The 21,491-nt window shown below is 48.0% G+C and overlaps 1 protein-coding gene across 1 annotated transcript in view; it reads right to left on the reverse strand.

Moving 5' to 3' along the window:
• Positions 1-21,491, reverse strand: part of Dpysl5 (dihydropyrimidinase-like 5) — an 84,314-nt gene that overhangs the window by 43,419 nt on the left and 19,404 nt on the right. Inside the window, 1 exon segment of the mRNA NM_023023.1 lies at positions 7,535-7,799. Coding sequence (NP_075412.1) covers positions 7,535-7,795 — 261 coding nt within the window. The 5' untranslated portion in view covers positions 7,796-7,799.

The following is a 21,491-nucleotide window of genomic DNA, read 5'->3' on the forward strand; positions in this document are numbered from 1 at the left end:
CACACACAAATAAATCCTCAAAAAAAGATTGTAGACCATTTGCGTGGTGAGGCAGCCAAAGTAAATGGATCTTTCCTCAAGGAGCCAAAGACAGTGGAAGATGGCCTAGGATAGAAGAAGCAAGCCCTACCTGGAAGCTAACGTTTATTCCACGTGCGTCCTGTCTCAAGCATTTGTTGTGTGCTAACTCATTAGCACCCCTTAAGCATCGTTCTGCCCCAAAGTGCTGACATCTACATGATCGGAACACAGGGATAGATTAGGCTGCCGTCTTGGGCAGGTGGAGGGCTCCATAGCTTGCCTGAAGTCTGTCAGTTCTGTGACATCCTTATCCAGTCCAGGCAACTTAAAAGTCATGAAGTGCCAAGGGAATTATTTGTGTGTGGTCAATTAAGAGGTCATAAGGTTGTCCAAAGAGGCGTCTGGTTTAAGGCAGTGGTTCTCAGCCTTCTTAATGCTGCAACCCTTTAACACAGTTTGATGTTTGTGGCAACCCCCAACCATAAAGTTATTTCATAACTAATTTTGCTACTGTTATGAATAGTATTATAAATATCTGATATGCAGGGCATTTGATATGCAACCCCTGGGAAAGGTTGTTCGACCCACAGATTGAGAACCACTGGTTTAAGGAGTTCTTAAAAGCATTAGTGGGGAAAAAAAAAAGGACTTAATTCTTGCGGGTATAGTGGCACACACCTTTAATTTCAGCCCTTGGGAGGCGGAAGCAGGTGGATCTCTGAGTTTGAGGCTAGCCTGGTCTACACTGAGTTCCAGGACAGCCGGAGCTGTCTGTTCTGGTTAGCTTTGGGACCGGACAGATACGTGTGGCAATTTCCTCCCTCACCTCTCAGTCCCCATGTCGTGAGAAATGGAATCACACCACTCCAAAGGTCACCCGAGGCTTTGTGCAGGGATAAGGAAGTATGTGAATTTAGGAACACCAGTTAATAAACAAGACCGTGCGGGTCTGGATTCATTACAATAAGCAGCCATTTCAAAAGGTTCAATTCCAAGAGAGCAAACTTCAGAGGCAGAAACAGCCTGCCCAGTGGGTAAGCAGGCTCCTTGGGAAGGATGTTGGCGAGGCTGACCACCTAGGGGGCTTCATTTAGGCTTCAGAGCCTGGCACATCTCAGGACCCTGCCAGACAGCATCCTCTGTAGTGGGAGATGGAAGGGAGGCAGGGACCCTCCCCACTAGAGGCAGAATAAACAGGCCATTTTAGTCCATGCCACTTTACAGTCCCTAAGCCTATCCCATACCTGCCAAGCACCTTCCCATAGGCTGATCGTAAAAACCTCTTGATAGTGACTTTTTCCATGGGAGGTGACCTCCATGCCCCTACAGCCCTGGGCACAGGAAGGAGGTTGTCTCTGGGGCCTCCAAGAAGAGGGTCAGTCTCACCAGTACTCTGTTTGATGACTACCCCATCCAGCTGCCCACTTCTCTATAATGATTTCTGCAGAGGACACATAGAAAGGTAGCATACAGTGTCGGGGTGCTCAGAAAGTATAGGGGTGGCAGGCTTAGACTAGGGTTTGGGAGCCTTTGTCTAGGGGCCTGGAATGTGAGCGGAGACAGATGCAAATAAGATTGGCAGGCAGATAGGCTAACAAATGGAGTTCAGCTGTCAGCCTTGGCGCTGGAAGCGAGGCCAGTCAGATGGGCATCAGAGCACAGCCAAGGCAGAGTACCATTCCAGACAGCCAAGAAAGTTCCCCAACAGTCTTCCTGCCAGTACTCAGAATCACCAAGATACCTTGAACAAGACTATAGATGAGGGACGGGGCAGACCTGATACTGGCATCTGTTAAAAATTCCCCAAGTGCTTCTAATGAAAGTTGCTTCCAAGGACTAAAACCTATCAGCCTAGGCTGTGGTTCTTATAATATTTTTTGGAGGAGGCATGAGAGGCACACAGGAAACTTTTGATGGCGGGACACATCTGCCCATCTATCAGCACGCTAGTGAAGAGGCTGGAGCCTATACTGTGCACTGTGGCACACATCCTTAATTCCAGCACTGCTGAGGCGGAGGGGGGGGGGCGGGATCAGGGTTGGCCGGATCTCTGTGAGTTTGAGGCCAGTCTGGTCTACAGAAAGAGTTCCAGGGCAGCCAAGGCTGCTACACAGAGAAATCCTGTTCAAAAAAACCAACCAACCAACCAACCAACCAACCAACCAACCAGCCAACCCAACCAACAGCTGATTTTGGACTGGAGAGAGGGCCCAATGGTTAAGAGCACTTGCTGCTCTTTCAGAGGACACAGGTTCAATTCCCAGTACACAAATGGCAGCTTACAACCATTTTTAATTCCAGTTTCAGAGGACTCACAGATACACATGTAGGACACACACACACACACACACACACACACACACACACACACACACACACTTTTAATTAAAGAAAAGAAAATACTGATACTGATGATTTCACCTGGCCGTGAGAACCAACAAATCGACAGCAATGAAACATCCACGTGGCTATTCTTGGTGACACAATATGAGTCACTTACAAGAGGACAGTTCTAACCTTTAACCCGCACGACTGGGTTGCTGGATGTTCCTTTCCCTACATCTGCCTCCCCACGGTGGGAAATGGCCTTCAGGGGTGGGATCCGTGTTATTGCCAGTAGTTGGTGCTAGAGAGGGGGAAGCCTGTAGGTGGGGGAGGTGGTGCCTGGGGCAGGCAGGGTAATAGTAGATCAAGTGATAGGCTGTGGGCAGGGGAGCAAGGCAGAGCCTGCCGCGGGCTTGCTACAGTGCTGGAGAGAATTCTCTTCAGACCCAGTACAATGGAAAGTCAGATGCCCCTGGCAAAGCCAGACTTCCAACTATTTTTTTTTCCCGGGCCTGATGGCTGGTCTCCAAACATCAAGCATGAAAACTCTGTGGAGGGCATGCACTGGGGGTGCAGGGTTTAAGTCCCAAGTGCATCTGCCTGGCAAGCAGGAAGAAATGCAGCCTGATCCTCCCTCTCCGTTGATGGATCGCTCAGGAGTTTTTCCTCCGGACTGTGATTCTATTATAAACCCAGATCCGCAGTCAATCGGCCTTCTCTGATTTGAGCTAAGCAGATTCCTGGCATTCATCCCAAGTGTATGCACAGCCTCTGCATGAAGGCAAAAGTTGCATAAAAACCCACAGGCCCGATCAGCCAGTACCAGCTGGAGAGCATTTCTTCTACCAGGGACGAGTGGCGATCAGAATGTTTGCATAGGAGCCACAACTGGAGGGCAGATGTGGGACGTAAGTGAGGGAGACCACAGGGAGGTAGTCTCTCCTTGGGAGACTTGAGGCAGAGCTTCTGAGGAGGTCAGGGGATCTGTTACCTGGATGGTAGACAATAGGCAGGCCAGGACACAGAGGCTTGCACAGGAGATGGGTATAAAACACTCATTTAGAAACTAGTGAGATGGGTTAGCAGGCGAAGGTGTTTGCCATGCAATCCTGGCAATGTAAGTTCGATCCCTGGAACCCATGTAATAGGTGGAAGGAGAGAACCAATTACTGTTGTCCTCTTGCCTCTACATGCACATACCACACAGAACACACACACACACACACACACACACACACATACACACACACACACACACACACACACACACACACACACCATATTTAGACAGCATTGTCACCAGGAACCAAGATGGCTTGGGGGAGGGGCACCTGTGATTTAAATTCTCAACAATGTATTACAGAGAGTGAGGGTGTCTGCGGAGGCCCAAATCTGCAGAACTGAGGCCTTTAATCCAACAGGGGTCTTTGGTATTTTCTGTCCTAATGGCTCGGCAGCCTGGAAAAGATCAAGGGTTTCTTTCCACCTTGAACAGAGAGCCTGTGCACAGAACTCTGTAAAGAGCTGAAGGCTCTCAGGGGAAAAAACCTGTCACTCCTGGCTAATGAGGCTCCTGCCATAGACCGTATGGAGAAGAGGACAGAGAAGGCTGGCCTGACTTCTTCGAGGCTGGTAGAGAGCACAGTGACAGGGTAGCATCTGCCTCAGGACTAAAGGTCTCCTGAAAGCAGAGGCAGCAGCCAGCAAGCTATGATTTTTTTGGTTCAAGGCCTGAGCATACTACAAAATGGGTCCCAAGGTTGACTGGAGTGGTTATCAGTCGTGTCAAGGTTAATCACTGTGCTTCCTACACTACCTGCTAGGGTGTGAGCTGTCTTTTTTTTTTTTTTTTTAAAGATTTATTTATTGTATATGAGTACACTGTAGCTGTCTTCAGACACACCAGAAGAGGGCATCAGATCTCATTACAGATGGTTGTGAGCCACCATGTGGTTGCTGGGATTTGAACTCAGGACCTCTGGAAGAGCAGTCGGTGCTCTTAACCACTGAGCCATCTCTCCAGCCCCGGGTGTGAACTGTCTTAACCAGTCTGGAAGCCGCTGGGTAGTATCTACTAATACTGAACACGTCTGTGAACCGTACCATGACCTGACAGTTTCAGCCCCGGGGATATGCACAGTGCTGTGTACATACGAGCTTGCCAAAAGGCAGTCACGGCAACATTCCAGCATCAGTGTTTGAAGTGACCTCCCACCGGAAGGGCCAGATGCTCACTGACAGTAGGGTGGATAAGTTCTATGTGGAATGCCACAAAGCGAGGACACTTAACTAGTCGACAACATGGACAGAGTTTTGAGTGAAAGAATCACTGGATTTCATTTATATAAAATACCTTAGCTAAACACTCAAAATCAATCTACCACATATATACTAAAAACCACTGACTCACTGATTTGGTGCTCATTCATTCATTCATTTTGAGACAAGTCCGTCTATGTAGCCCTGGCTGACCCAATTCTACGAAGCCTAGTCTGGCCTCAAACTTGCAACAATCTTCCCATGTCAGTCTCTCAAGTGTCAGGATTTGCAGGCGTACCCCCCCCCCTTTGGCTCTCGTATACGTTACATAGTGAATGATATGATTTGTGAATAACACTCTGCTGTTTAAATCTGTAGTATCTGAAGTCAGGATAGAGGTTACCCCTGGTGGAAACTGGGTGGGGCTTCTGGATCTTGGTTTGTTGAAAAGGAGCTGGTGACCAGAGCATGATCAGGTGTGGCAACTCTGGGTGCCTGGGCACAGCTCTGTGGGTACATTGTATCTTAATAAAGTTAACAATGAAAATAGCCACAAATGGCTGGACAGTGGTGCCTCAGCCTTTAATCCTAGCAATTAGGAGCAGAGATAGATGGATCTCTGAGTTCCAGGAAAGCCAGAAAAACAGAGAAACCCTGCCTCGAAAAACTAAGAAGAAAGATAGAAAAAGAGAGAAAGAAAGAAACAAAGAGAGAGAGAAAGAGAGAAAGATCAAGGCCTGGCCTTAGTGCTCAGGGTGGTGACTAGATATACTCACTGACTTTAAGAAGATTCCAAAGTGCCACCACAGCACCCTGAAAAAGGACCCCAAGCTTATGAGAATGGGGTCCCCTAACTCTCTAGTGAAATATCACCTGTGGAATGCAGGCACGTTCTTGGAGCAGAGGGCAGAGTGTCTACTTCCTTACTACCTGACTCTATGATGTCTGCTCCTTTCTCTTCCCTAGGCTGAGAGTCCTCAGAGCCAGGAAACCTCTGCTCAGAGGTCAGGCAGTAGCTCTTGTGATCCATCACAGCGAGGTCCTCCCCAGTCTTCCACGTATCTATTCTGCAGCCCCTGGGTTTGAAAGTGAGTATGTCCTCACCCCAGGGAGAGCTCTAGACCATCTGCCTTGCACAAACAGGTCTACAGGGCTGTCTCTCCAGAGCCCAGCTTCTTCTGTCTCTAAAGCCCTAGCCACAATCCTCAAGGTGGGCTTGGGGGACCTGTCAGTCACTGCTTAACAGCAGGAACACCTGAGCCCCAGGAAAATGACTCTCACAGGGAGAGTCCTGAGCTTGGGGAATTTATGGTGCAGGACCATGGAGGGATTTGGGGATGTAGGCCTGAGTAAGACACAGAACTGCAGGGGCTGGGGATTTAGCTCAGTGGTAGAGCGCTTACCTAGGAAGCGCAAGGCCCTGGGTTCGGTCCCCAGATCCGAAAAAAAGAACCAAAAAAAAAAAAAAAAAAAAAAAAAAAGACACAGAACTGCAGGCATAGGGCTAGAAACTGGTGTATCCCTTTCACTCGATCAGACTCCCCAAGGACTCTAGCCATGGCAGGGGACTTGTGTTCCAGGAGCTCTGGATTTTAAAACAGCTCCACAGTGAATCTTTTTTTTTTTTAAGATTTGTTTATTTATTATATATAAGTACACTGTAGCTGTCTTCAGACACACCAGAAGAGGGCATCAGATCTCATTACAGATGGTTGTGAGCCACCATGTGGTTGCTGGGATTTGAACTCAGAACCTCTGGAAGAACAGTCAGTGCTCTTAACCGCTGAGCCATCTCTCCAGCCCTCCACAGTGAATCTTAAAGCTGCTATGCATAGAGATCCACATGGATAAGCAACGTTCACGTATTCATATTTGTAGGGAGATCCTCTAGATCCAGTCAGCACAGGCTCTGGGGGAGCAGAGGAGTGTAACCCGGCCTTGGCATCCACAGAGAAGCTGGCACGTGGCAGACAGTTCATTACAAAGGTGAGCAGTGGCAGCAGTGGCCAGGGTTTCATCCAACTGGGGCTCTTTTTTGCAAAGTGCAGTTTTCTTTTGACGTAGCTGTTTCACAAGCCTGGGTTTCTGCATTTTGTGTTTGGGAGCAGACAGTAGCTCACATCCATCCAGTAGATGAACTGCATCTGTGATAACTCATGCCAAAGAGGGAACTCCCTGATACTTTCCAAACTGATTCGAGGAATAATGAACCTGGCTTGGAGGCTCATACCCAACACTTTGCAGACTGAGGCAGGAGGATTATCATGAGTTAGAGGACAGCTTAAGCTACAGAATAACATCTCAAAAAGCCAAACCAAACCAAAACAAAACAAAAACAGGGCATAACGGTGCACACCTTTAATCCAAGCACTCAGGAGGCAGAGGCAGGTGGACCGTTGTGAGTTCGGGACAGGCTGGTCTACAGAGTAGGTTCCAAACTAGCCAGGGCTACATTGTAATACCCTGACTCAAAACCAAATGAACCAACTAGAGAGAATTATAGAAGACAGTTATTTTTCATTCACACTTTCTGCCGTTTGAAACATCAAGAGGTGACTTAACAATCTGTTGCAGACATGGAGACTTAATTTAGCTTACCATGCATAAACAAGTGTACCAAATTAGCATACACAGCAATAAACACCAGCTGATTCTCATCCTAGGTCTATGTTACGGGACATAAAAATACAAAAGTGAAGTCAGCTCCTGCTTGGTACATGGGTGGCTCAATTGGCAAGACAGACATGCTTACTTGGTCCTTTAAATGATCTTGGACATTTAGCCGTAACCCCTAGTCTAGCCGCCACACTGATCCCTAGAGAAACTCTCCTTCTGGTAGCAGTACAGGGAAGCACTGGTTTGCGTGGGTCTCATCTGGAGCAGTTCCAGAAGCGGGATAAAGCAACAGAGAAAGGGTACAAAGCATTACCTTGGTCCCGTGGTAGAAGTCGTCCACACATGTGGCGTTCATGAAGGTCTGGTGGAAGTGGGTGCTGGTGTCAATCCCTCCGGGGATCACCAGTTTCCCGGTGGCGTCAATCACCTTGGCCCCGCCAGGGATCATGAGTTCACGGCCCACCTGCTGGATGATGCCGTTCTCAATGTAGACATCTGCCTCGTGGGTACAGTCATCGTTCACCACCTTGCCTCCCTTGATGAGAATCCGCACACTGGCTGAATTGGCAAGCATGTTCCTATGGACGGTAAGTGGGAATCCGGTTAGGGTCACAGCACTCAGTGACATTTTATAGCCACTAAAGCCCACCCCTTTCTGTCAGAGTTCAGTTCCACAGCCAGGGTGAATAGGGATGGGGAGCCTGAAAAACACTGGTCGTATGAGGAGCTTTAATCACGAACTTTTCCCTGACCTCACAGAGGGTCTTATTTGGAATCCTGACACCATGGCATAGATATAGAAGCTGGGCAGGGGGACTGGGACTCACAGAAACACCACCTTTAGTTGTGTACGAGCACACATGCAAGTGTGAAAACACATGTGGAGGTCAAAGGTCAACCCTGGGCATTACTCCTCAGGCATTGTGCACTGTGTTTCTTTCTTATGTGTATGAATGTTTTACCAACATATATGAATATGTACCACATGGGAGCCTGGTGTCCAAGAAGGTCAGAAGAGGGTTGTAGGATCTCATGACACTTGAGTTAAGGATAACTGTGAACCACCATATGGGTGCTAGAACCAAAGCCTGGGCCTCTGGAGAGCACCCAGGGCCATCTCTCCAGCCATTTGTCACGTTTCCTGACATGCCCGTGTTTCACCTGGACTGGAGCTTTCCAATTAGTCTAGGCTGCCTGGTCAGCAGGGCCCAGGATTCTCCTGTCTCTGCCCTCCAGCTCTGGGATTAGCGAGGTGTACCCAGCTTTTCACATGGGTGTCAGAGACTGAACTCAGGCCTTCATGCTTCTCCAGCAATCTCTGTACTGACTGAGCCGTCTTCCCAGCCCCACCCGAGAGAGACACAGCTCTTTACCTTTCCAAAGTGCTATCTGAATTTATACAGCTCCTCTAGTCCTCGCTGGCTGTGAGCCTTTGTCCTTTCCACCCCACCTCCCAGGTGTCAGGATTACAAGGGTGTGACGTAGGCCAGCTTGCTGAAAGAGTAAAATGTTTTCATACTGTCTAACTTCATTTCCAAAAGTTCACTGGGAGCCACATTTTTTTACAGGCGAGAGAGAAAAGCGGAAATTGCTAAGATGTTTGCGACTACCAAATAGCCAGGCCAACCAAACTGGCTTACGTAACCAGTTCTCCACGGTGTAGAAGGATCCTGGGGCATGTCTTAAAGAGCCACATTCTCCAAAACCCATCTAACTTGTGATGTTCTTCGTGTAGAGTCAGTGGCCCTCATGCCCCTGGGTGGGCCGCAAAAGATGACTACCCATGAAGCCTTGGGAGCTGGCTGCAGTGTAAGCTGAAAACCCCTAGAACCTGCAGCCAAGAACCCAGAGATTTAAAACCTGAAACTTTTTTGGGGGCCGGGGAGAACATTGTCTTGCTACGTAGCCTTAGATGGCCTGGAAGTCACCCTGTAGACCAGAACAGAGATTCTTCTACCTCTGCCTCCCAAATGCTGTGCCCAGCTTTAAGTTCACTTTCATACATGGTAAACGTCTCCATCCTTCAGGACGGGATTCTACTGTCCTCTCTATGAAGATGCTGCCTCTGACCCTGCCCAGATCTTCAGACTCAAGTGCTTCAGTGGCACTGGACTCTATGCCCACGGATGGTCTGAGGCTTCATGGCAGAGGCTCATCCGTCACCTTGGATGTCACCTCTCCTCTCCCCCAGTGTCTAGCAGAGGCTATATGTAATTTCTTGGTCGCTGTTGCTGTGACAAACAGCTCCACCAAAAGATAACTGGGGGAAGAAAGGGTTGATTTCAGCTCACAGCTTACAGTCTGCCATGAAGGAAAGCCAAAGCAGGAGCTCAAGACAGGAACCAGGGAGACGAGCTGAAGCAGAGGCCATGGAGGAGCACCACTTCCTGGCTTGCTCTGTTTCCTTCCTCAGACAGCTCAGACCCCCCCCCCCCCAGAGGCAGCACTAACCCAAGACGGACTGCAGCTAAGAAAATGTCATGCCCGCGTGCCAACCAATTTCTCAGTGGAGGTTCCCCTTTCCAGGCAGACAACTGAAACCATGATGACACAGGAACCTAGAGAGTAAATGGTGCAGGACGTCAGCTACTAACAGCACTCTGACCAGCAATGTGGCTTAAAATGTGATCAGGAGACCCGGTCCAGAAGTTTCTGGAACGTCTGTCAATCTTGGACGCAAGCGTCTAACACAGCAAACTACTGTAGAGCGAAGGAGATATTTTCTCTCCTCTTCCCCATTTTGTCTGGCCTGCCACCAAGCAAGTCACAAGCAGAAGCTTCATGGGATCTGTGTGTTTGGTTTCTGGACAGGGACTGAGGTGCATATTTTACATCTCAAAGCAGACCTAGCCTCCAGGTTTTCCCAGCATCCCTCAGTCCCTTTGTGAACTTTCCAACCCAGGAGCTGGGCTGCCGTTCCCTCAGAAGCTCTTTGTTATATAATCCATACCTTTTGGTCTCTCCCTCTCTCTCTCTCTCTGCTCATGCTCTTTTTCTCTTTCTCTTCCCCATGTCTCTCTCCCCATGGTGACTTCCCTGGCTCAGGACCTTGAGGCCAGTGACCTTGCCGGAGAGCACCTTCCCAATAAACCTGCCTTTAATATAATCTAATGTGGCGTGAACTGGCTCTTTCGCCATCAGAAAAATAACCTATCACTGTGCAAGAAACAGCTCTTGCAGTAAGAGTCATCAGCAACCCGCAGCGCCCGGCTTGCTCTCCTGCACAGAGCAGGAGTCTCGTGGTTTTGTCATGTGTGGAAACAATCCCAAGAGAGGATCCAGTGCCCCCTAAGCCTGGCCAGCAGGTTCTCCTGAACCGTTGGGGAGAAACTGGCATTCAGGAGCTGTTGCCCCGGGGAGTGCTGGGACATAAGACAGGTGGCTGGGAGTGACAGCTGTGACCCTTGAACACCTGCTCCCTGAAGGGTATCATTCTGACCCTTGGGAAGAAGAGGCCTTTCTTGAAGTGTGGAAGGCCTTGGCAAACAGGCCATGGGAGGAAGCTGAAACAGAGAGACTGGGAAAATGGGGACAAGCCAGGCGTCTAAGGCCAGACACATATCACAGGAGCTTTTCTGCCCACACACAGGGCACTGGAGTCTTAACTTTATAAATAATAATCTGAAAATGGGTTTGGCTGTCAGGTGATGGGGAAAAAAACTATTCTGGTCAAACCCTTCCTTTCACCTTTCTCATTACAAATTGATGTGTGGTGAGGAAGGGACAGGTCCAGTTTTTATGACAAGATGGTGGTGGTGGTGAGACAGAGAGTAAGAGGTGCCTTTCCAAGCAGCTTTAAGGCTCACAAATACCGGGACCCTGCCACACACTCATATTCATGTTTTAAAGGACAGTACTGGTTTGTCTTGGTGCTCACAGGGCATATGTGCAGGACAGGAAACCTGGAAGGATATGGCAGGAATAACTTACAGGGGGTATGGAGCGAACATGGCACAAAGTGTCAGCCTCAGCCAAACAGGAAGAAACAGGGACTGGGGAAGGGATAAACTTCAGATTCAGGATGGGCAAACTGAAGGGAAGTTAGTAGTGGGAACTCAGCCTAGGTGACCGCTGTTTTCTTCATAGTTCCAGTATTTTCAAAGTGTTATTCAATGAACTCATATTGTTTTCACAATAGGAACGTTTACTTGCGTTTTGTTGTTTGAGCTTTTGTTGCTGTTTTTTGAGACAGGGTCTTCTGTGTAGCTCTGGCTGAACTAGACTTTCCTATGTAGAGCAGGCTGGCCTTGAACTCTCAGAGATCCATTTGTCACTATCTCCAGAGCGCTGAGATTAAACATTTTTTTTCCTTTGTTTTTGCTACAAAGAAGCCAGGAAGAAAGTGAGCTGATCCAGACCAGCTGGCAGGATCCAGCCCACAGTAATCCTTTCTCAGAAGAGGAGGAGTCATCACCAGTTACAGCACTCCCTCCCCTTCTCTCAGACTCGGGGTTGACATTATCTTTTCCTGATTCCTCAGTGGACATCCCTGAAGGCAAAGGTGGCTGACAGCTCCCCTGAAGAATACCAGGCAACCCTACGCTTTCCCTGGCCTGGAGACCCCACTCCTACAGCACTGGGCTAGTCTTGGATAGTCAGGCTGGACTGACTTAGAACACTGGAGAGGAAATTCCTGCATTTCTCATCCACAGGGGGAGGGCGCTGTTGTTGATACACCACACAACGCCAACATCTGCACACAGACCACAGGAAGGCCCTGCCAGGTCCCGAACCTGTGGCACTGTGTTCCCTGACGTGACTGTCCTGGTGTCAACAACACACATTTACTCAGGATTTCATCCATGCCCTATGTCTCCCAACCCTCAACTGTATACGCTGAAATCAGCCTTAACCCCAAGGAGCAGATGGCAGTATCTGGAGATGTCTTTAAAGTTAAATGAGGCTAAAAATAGGGTGGAACCCTGACCTGATGGGATTGGTGTTCTTGTAAGAAGAGAGACCAGATGGCCTTTTTCTCTTTCTTTCTGAAAAATGTTAAAAACTGAAACTAGAGAGCCATACAATGAGAAGGTAGCCATCTACCAGCTAGGGCAGGCCCTCCCAGAACAAGACTTCCGGCCTGAGCTAGAGGTGAGTTAAATTTCCAGTTTATTATACCCAGTGCGGGGCGTTTTGTTATAGCATCCTTGGTATACAAATACGAAGGCAGACACTCAGCCTTAAGCTATGCTGCCAATTATGGAAGCAGGATGATCTAGCCCCCAGATCTGCAGCTGCCCAGTGGAGCCATTTACTTCAGTATAAACCACAGCCTAACTTCCGGGCAGGGTTGGACCTGGTGCCACAAACACTCTTCTGACTTCTGGTTCTAGCTGTAGGAGGTACAGTGAACTGTTGTCATCAGAACCATCTATGGGGCTCAGCCTTTGGGGATGGCCAAGGCTCCGGAATACCCTCAATCTACTGTCTGGTCTTGTTGGGATGAAATTGAGGCGAGCTTGTTGAGCGCACACTCATTGCTCGTGCATTTGGAGATTTCCTTTAAAAGCAACATTGTAATTGCTTGTAACATTGTTCCATTTTACTAGACTCTCTCCCTACTGCCTGAGGGAGACACAAGTAACCATTTCACAGAGGAACTGAAAGGAAGAGAGAGAAACACTGACAGATATTGGTTTAAACTGGGTGCCTTTCCCAGTCTCCCTGCCTGGAGCTGAGGTGAGACCAGCTGTTTAGTGATGGCAGGGAAAGCCTTGTGACATCAGTTTCCTCCCACAGGTCTCTATGTTTCCAAGTCTGTGTCACCAAGATGCCAAGCCCTTCTATTTCCCCCTGCTGTTGACTGTTGACATTCATTATGCCTCTCACCTCCCCGTAACCTCATTAGCACCTGTTCTTACAGCTCACCCTGCTCTCCTCTGCTAAACTAAACAAAAGAAGCGTGTTCCTGGCATCTCTCCACAGCCTTGCCAGCCGTCTGCATGTGGAAGAGTTTGGGACAGAATGGAGTCTCCAAAAGGGAAGGCAATTGTAATATTTGCTCTTCAGCACCATCCATGTTCCCGGCTCCTGTCCCTCTGCTCTGATGGAGTCCGCTGATCTAGGCAACATTCTTGTCAGAACAGAAGCCTTGTAGAGAACGTTAGCATTGATTTTAATGGATCACACAGTTTACTCCCCCGATTACTCACAACTGTCTAGACAGAGCCCATATCTGGCTCACAGGTTTATTACACACTGTTAATGCACACAGTGTGTCTTCCTTCCAAGCTTGAAACCCAAATTCCCAGGACAGTGGATGGTATTTAGAGATGAAGCCTCTGGGAAGTAATTAGGTTACAAGATGAAACCGTTACAATGGGATTAGTATCTTTATTAGAAGAAAAAGGAAAGTCCTTCGCCTCCATGTGAAGATAGACAATGTAATGTCATTTGTTCCCCAAAGTCAGAAATAGAGCCCCCATCAAATACAGAATCAGTGGGTACCTTGACCTCAGCACTCCCAGGCTTTAGAACTGTCAAATCACTAAATCTATGCTTTTATCCTTCTGACAGTCTAAACAGACTAGCATCACGTGAAACAGAAATGAGCATTATAATTAGATCACTATTAAGGGACAAACTGGGTCTTGAAAGAAATGTCACCTCTTTGGAGTCTTCTGGCCCGTGCATTTAACAACAACAAAAATTTTAATCAGACAGCTATTTGTCTGTTCAGGCAAAAGAATTCAGAACACGTCTGTCTCAGGCAGAAATGATAAAAATGCCACATAATTAAAGCCATTATCGAGAATAAAGCACGGTGTTCCAGAACTACACTGATCATCCGCTGTGCCGTGACTGTCCCTCCAGTCTCTGAACTTTCATCAACAAAGGACTCTCCAGGAGGGACAGGGAGGGTAGTGTTCCCCTGCACATTGAAGCCTCTTAAAGAATTCTAGAATTCATTCAGGAGCAGCGAGACCTTCAACAGCAAGATGGTGCATATCTTGATGTGCCAACACCCATCCGCACAGCTTGCATCCCCAGATTTCCTCATTCTGTGGCTGGAGTCTGTATTTCCTTAGCTAGTCCAGGGTTAGTTTTAAGCGGACATGCCATGCTGGGATCAGTGCTTCCTAGGAGGGAGGCAACACCATGAGCAAGGAGGGAGGTCTTTCAGAGAAAGCCTCTTCAGGTTCAAAATAGCAACAATTTCCGCTATCCAGCAACAGTGTTGCTGAATATCAGAAGCCCCACCGTGGGCGGGCGGGTGTTGCTAATGCAGAACAAGCACAGGGAGCCTCCTGCTGAACAGAGACAGTCAAGGTTAAGGCAGCATTGGCGAAATGCACACATCCTGGACTCCTCGAAGGCAGCAGTATTCTGCCAAGGAAACGCCAACCCCAAGCCCGCGTTTTGGAATTGTCTACTTCTGTCATCACCTTCTCCAGCTCCCTGTGCCTGTGGAGAGGTGCCAGACAAAGGGAGCCTGCACAGTCTGTCCCACACAGCTGCCACACTGCCCCCACCTCTGCCACACCCCACCCCCTAACAGCTCAGCTGGAGGCTGCGCAGGCACATGGGTGCAGTGGGGATCCTTCCTGTACAAGGGCCTCAACGTGAACTTGGCACTGGCTTTTAAAGACATTCCTATTTTTTAACAGGCACTGGTTGGCTCACAATCCTCTTTTGTGAGATTCTCCACAAAAGTGTATGGTGACTTCTTTTCCTCCCTTGGGAACCCCACCCACTGGGGGGGGGGTTGTCTCTGACTTTTCCTTGATTTCTCGCTTTTCCTCAATTTCTCCATTCCTTCTGTGATGATTACTAAGAAAGCCTACTTCTGCTTTGCAAAGAGAGGGGAGGGAGGAAGGGAGGGAGGGAGGGGGGGAGACAGACTGGGAGGAGAATATGTGGATTTGTGGATTGTCATATGAGAGAAGGGAGGGAGGGGAGAGAGAGAGAGAGAGAGAGAGAGAGAGAGAGAGAGAGAGAGAGAGAGAGAATGTGGATTTGTGCATTGTCATATAACTTGCCCTTGGGACATCAGAACAATAGGCAAGAAGTTCCCATGGCATTTAAGCTCACCCAACTGCTATCTGGGTGGCACCTCAAGCTGACACTCCAGGCTGACTGGGAAGGCTGCTAAGTAGTCACCATTTGTCACAGATCAAAAGGCAACACTCAGCAGTTGTTTCATACTAAAATGAGCAGAAACCCTGCAGATATTTTCCTTCTGATCAGCACAAAAGAAAATAACAGTGAGCGGCATTTTGCAGCTTTCTCAATGGGAGAGCCATGCTCATGGGGGTGAGGATATGGGGATGAGGATACGGGGTGTGGTGGGGTGCAATGCAGCCATAGAGCTCGCCTAGGATGTGAGGCTCTTGGCTTGGTCCTGACACTGAAAATCACCGAAAACAGGGAGTGCTGGGAGGGCTGACAAAGCACCCTGGAGCCGCTCAGGAACAGGATCTTATGAGTTAAATACATAATAACAAATCACACCTTCAACAGATCAGGAAAACAATGGGGGAAGTTGGCAGCAAGTGGGAAAGGCTGAGTTTAAGTTGACAAACTAGAAATGGTAAGTTATTGTATACACATGGGAGTTTTGCTTGTTTGTCTGTGTATCATGTGCATGAATGATGCCTAGGAACACTAGAGCAAGGCACTGGATCCCCTGGGACTGAGTATAGATGGTCGTGAGCTGCTACATGGGTGCTGGGAGTTGAACCTCTGGAAGAGCAACCAGCGCTCTGGACAACTGAGCCAGCTCTCCAGTCGCAATACTTTTTTTTTTTTGTAAATAAATTAATTTCTAAATGTAAAAATTAAAAATAGTATTTAATATAAATGGAAACATTTTATAATCAATTCTTAACAATTTCAATCAACTATTGAGTAGATTTTAAACGGTATTTATGGGGCTAGAGGTATAGCTCATTGGTAGAACATGTGTCTAGTGTACGGGAGGCCCTGTGTTCAATCTCTAGTGTTAAACTAATCATGTAGAATAATACTTATGACAGAAAAGTCATACAGGCAATTACAGGACGACTACGGGCTCAATATGGTCATCAAACAAGTCCTGGCCTCTCTTCTTCAGGGGTAAGCATTCCTTTAGTGTCATGACCAATGGCAACCAGGTGATCAGTAAAGAAAAGAACCCCACTCCTATGACATGTTTTCCCTGATGTTTCACAAACAAACCTCGCCTACACTGGGACTGAGTTCTTCACCAACCCTGGTTCTCTCTCTTTTTAAAAATAAGCAGCAATCTACAAACCCTTTGTATGTCAATGAGAGCTCATTTTCTTATCATCCTGGTACCCACTAGACCCTCCTGAAATGTGCCACTGGTTTGTTCACAACACATTCGATCATCCCCATCACTTTTCTCAGATACCTGGACTTTTCCAGGAGCCCCAGGCCAGTGTGACTGCCCAGGAGAGTTGGCTTGAGTAACAGGCTTGATTTGGGTAATTTGGGAGGTTCGTGCAAAATGTTTTGAGGTATCCTTCAAGCAAAGCTTCACCATGGGGAGAGAAGCTGGGGAGGACCAATCACAGGACAGCTCTTCTGAGACTCAAGTCACCTCCAAAGATTAGCTGGGGACCTGAACACCATAGATCTGGTCATGAAGAAAGACCAGATAGGCAGAAGAGGGTAACCTAGACACTAGAAAGAAATCAACTAGAAAGAAATTTTACATGCAACATGTGACACGGGTCCTTTGCAGTCACAAACTTATTTACAGTCCAGTTTAGCTAATAAAGAATCCTGCTGATGTCCCCAGGGCCCTTTTTCACTAACCTGAGGCCAGGCAGCATAGGGCCTACAGATGGTGTGTTATCATTTAGAGCGAGGACTGGCACAGGGCTTGAAACTGGGCACTGCAAAGCATCTATATCTTCAGTTCTGCCCTCCTGTGTCACTGTGCTACAGAGAAGGTGAGAGAGGCCCAAGGTGACTGGAATTAGAGTCAATCCCCTAATGGAAGAGGACCCTGCTCCTAGGATATCTGGACCAGATATTTTGTTTCTAAAAAATGTTTAAAATCTAACTCGAGGCAAGGGAGTAGCTACAAACCTCACCCAAGAGCAGCTGCCTCTTTCCCGCCAGACCAGAGGGGGAGGGGATGAAGTAACAAGTCACTCAGGAAGGCCAGTGTGAATCCAAGGGCACCAAGTCCTTAACAGGCTAAAATCAAGTAAGAGGTTTTAATCCCCCAGGATTGGCCTGGCTCAGCGAGGCTGGCCCTAATGAGCTAGCAGCAGCAGCTAGGACAGCAGTGCTGAGGACAGGAGCTACATTCCCAAGGATTAGCTGTAAGCTGGTGGGAAGAGGTGGGATCACAGAGCACTTGTTCAGCAAGGTTAGCTCTGAGGCATGGGAGAGAAACTGGCAGCTGTCAAAAGCCAGAGTTCTGTTCGTTCTCTCTCTCTCTCTCTCTCTCTCTCTCTCTCTCTCTCTCTCTGTGTGTGTGTATGTGTGTGTGTGTGTGTGTGTGTGTGTGTGTGTGTGTGTGTGTGTGTGTGTGTGTGTTTGGGGTAGGGTGAGATACATTGGGACAGTCCAACCTCACTGTGCGTCGATGCCCATGGGTACCTTGAACATCCTGGATACTGCCCTGCACATGTATGCAGACACTGGCTCTAAGTATTCTCAAGAAATGTAACTGTGTTGAAACTGCGCATTCACTAGCCTGGACCCCCAGGCCCCAGAGAAGGGCTGATAGAGGTGTTTGGACATAAGGACAAGGACAGTAGCCCCCTGCCTGGAGAACACCTAACACCAGGGACCGACAGTCACTGCCACCTCATGATCCCCTCCCCACTCTGTCAGATTCTTTAGCTCTGCTGAGCTCTCCAAGCCCCCCGGACAGCTGTCTCCAGACCCCAGAAAGAATTCCAGCAGCACCCTTTGGAGGAAGCAGCTGCAGCTCAAAGACCTCCAGAATGGCTGCTTCCCAGAATGCCGGCCACGGCCTGGAGGGACAGATGTCCCAAGCCAGGAGGGAATAGATAGGTCTTCTTAAGTTGAGACCTAGGTTCTGAATGACAGCACAGGAAGTCATAAGCAGGAACAACAACAACGAAACAGCAGCAAACAGGTTTGGAGAGATGGCTCAGCACTGGCTGTTCCTCCAGAGGATCCAGGTTCAATTCCCAGCACCCACAGGGCAGCTCACAACTGTAACTCTAGTGGAACTCCATTCCCAGGGGATCTGGCACCCTCACATAGACATACATGCAGGCAATGCACTAATGCCTAATACACTAAATATATACATTAATATATAATATATAAGTATAATATATATGTAATTTTTAAAATGCAAGTTTTCTGGGCCACCTTATAAAAAAAATCTCGAATTAGACCGAAACAGACTACGAAAAGGAATTGCATTTTGTCTCACTTAGACTGAAAACCAGCATGGACAAACCACAGCCATATACAATACTTGCAAATCACAAGAGGGGGACAAGCCAGACATGAACACATGAATATAGCATGAATTCATTAGTATAATGATCGAACCAGGCAAAAGTGAACGAGAGGGGTTAGCCATACTGTGGTGAAATGTGGGAGGAAAAAAAAATCAAGGTACAATGACCAGTGAAGCCAGGATAGCAGTTGTCTGTGTCGAGTGGGAGAGGGGACTATGGTGGTGGTCTCAAGACCTCCTGTACCATAATGCCTGGGTGTGAATGGCACATACGTTGGCTTCGGATTACTCTTTAAATCGCATGTGCATTTTCTGAATTCTTTTTTTTTTTTAGTTCTTTTTTTTCGGAGCTGGGGACCGAACCCAGGGCCTTGCGCTTCCTAGGTAAGCGCTCTACCACTGAGCTAAATCCCCAGCCCCCATTTTCTGAATTCTTATATATAATTTATTGAACATTCAAAATTAAAAACGAATGAAAATCAGGATGGTGCCTATCTTAGATGGACGTAAATGGGAATTGAGTAAAGATGTCGAGGCCCCCAGAGGGTGTGAGAGGAGGAAATAAAATGGGTTTTAGCATGAGGGGGAGCCAGGGGCATCAGACTGGACTTCACCCCTCTGAGCATGGGGCTGTGGCTGTCAACTGACATCAACACTACCAGAAGATCATAACTCTCGAGATCCTTTGTATGTCAGCCTCAATTACTCTTAGGAGAGCCCTCTGAGGTAACTGACGTGACTCTCGCTGTGGCCGAGGAGAGCTGAGTGAATTTCTAGGAGCCAGGCTTGATAGTTGAGCCTTACTGAATTCACTTTACCCTTCTGAGAGAAATGAAGTTGCTCCCTACATGCTGAGTGGAGGACGGATCAGCTGGCGTGGCAGCGCTCTGCATGTTGGCCATAAAAACAGCCAACAGAAACGGACAAGAAGGCTTCTCACAGAGTCCTGTGTACCAGTGGTGGGTCAAGAACTCGGGAGAGGACCACAGCACGCATTCTCTCATCTTCTGAAGAGGCAGGTGTGGGCTGGGGTGGCTAGAATGTTTGTAGTCTGGGGCTAAGAGGTAGGACAGGAATGAGGGACCTGCTTCAAGACATAGAGTAAAATCTGGGAGTTCAGAGGCAGCAGTAGAGACTCGGAGAGACCACAGCTCACGGATGCCAGCAGCAGCTAGCACAGAGCCAATATGTGGTCATGGATGGAAATGTGATGGGCTCTGGTCTTTGGCTCTTTAGCTGTTTCCATGTCTATAGCAGTCAGGCCCGAGGGTGCACTGACTTAATTAAGTGTCCACAGATCGGGGACCGAAGCAGCAGCGCTAGGAAGGAATCAAATGTTTTTAGGGAAAGAATAGACATCTGTACTGTCCATAGTCAGGGGCTGTCTCAAAAATGAAATATGTACAATTATTTTTTAAAAAAATACATTCTTTTTTAAAGCTGCACTTTACTTTCTTTCTTGAAACCCCTCAGACCAGTCCGGGAAGCAGCATGGCAACGAACCCATGAGGGTAAGGAGGTGGCAGAGGACAGAGAGCTGCCCCCCAGTCTACTCTTAGTATCGGGCATCTCAGGAAACCTGCCTCACAGCTGCTCTTGGATGTATGCTAATTTCACTTGACAGATAATGTGGTGGTAATGGCCAGGCAAGGTCACATGATTTGTGGGAAGGGGCAAGAGGAGGAGTAATTCTAAACTATTATATAAGAATCAAAGGTCTGGGCGGCACTAATGGGCTAACACATTGATACTCTCTTGTGTGGAATGTTTAGAGGACACCTCAAGCCCAGCATGGCGCCAAGCATTTTCACCTCATTTCTGTCTTCTAAATAAATGCGATTCATCTGCCCAGTCATGCTCAGGGCAACCCCTAATGCTTCCCTGAACAATGACACTGCTCTAATGCACTTACACTCCCATTGGTGCCTGGATCTCCACACTGCTCTAACATTGAGCCTGCTAAACTGCAATCCAGATTACAGAGGCAGTGTGTTAGAGTTTGATGGAAACCCTCCCACCCCACCTTGATTTGACCCTCCACACCCTATGGGCTTGTATACCTAGTCCCTACTACTCATGATGGTGGCGCCATTTTGGAAAGTTGTGGAAACTTTAGGAGGTGGAATTTCTAGAGAACTGGGTCACCGTGAGGTGGGCCTTGAAGGTGATGGCCAATGGCGTCCTACCTGAGCATTTGGCTTCCTGACATATGCAGCCTCATGCTCCAGTGCCATATACTCTACCATGCCCTTCCCCTCATGCCAGACCGTATATGAGTCCAAATAAATTGTCCTTTTCCTTGCTTCTTTTGGGTATTTTTAACATAGAACAAAACGCAACACACGAGGTGGCTGCCTACCATATGATGTCACCGTACAAGGTGACAGATGGCATTGACAATCAGAAGTTTATACTGGGAAGGACGGTAGTCAGACTCTTCCTATCGAGATGGGAGCCATGTTGGCACTGAGGAAGGTGGGCACACACTTTGCTCTGACTGGAGTGGGGGCCCCTCTCTCAGAAAAGCTTCTGAGGTGAAACTTGGTGGCTGTTTAGCTTCCCGGGACGTGAGAGAGGCTAAGCAAGGGGATTCCAGAGAGGAGCCGCTGAGGCCATTTGGCTCCGTGCTTTCGACAGCTGTCACATACCAAGGATGGGAATGAAAAGGGTGGGGACATGTGAGGTGTCCCCTAAACACGGCGTGAGAGGGTCGTCAAGACTCTGAGAGCATCACTGTCTTGAGCTAAGAAGTGACATCATTATACTTACATAGTACATAAAAAATGCAGTGGACCAGGTGAAACCATAGTGTATTACTTATAAACTTAATTGAGATTTTTCACTGCATAACCCAAAAACAGAAAAATAAGATTGG

Source organism: Rattus norvegicus, chromosome 6, assembly GCF_036323735.1.
Source record: "Rattus norvegicus strain BN/NHsdMcwi chromosome 6, GRCr8, whole genome shotgun sequence".
NCBI classification, from domain to species: Eukaryota; Metazoa; Chordata; class Mammalia; order Rodentia; family Muridae; genus Rattus; species Rattus norvegicus.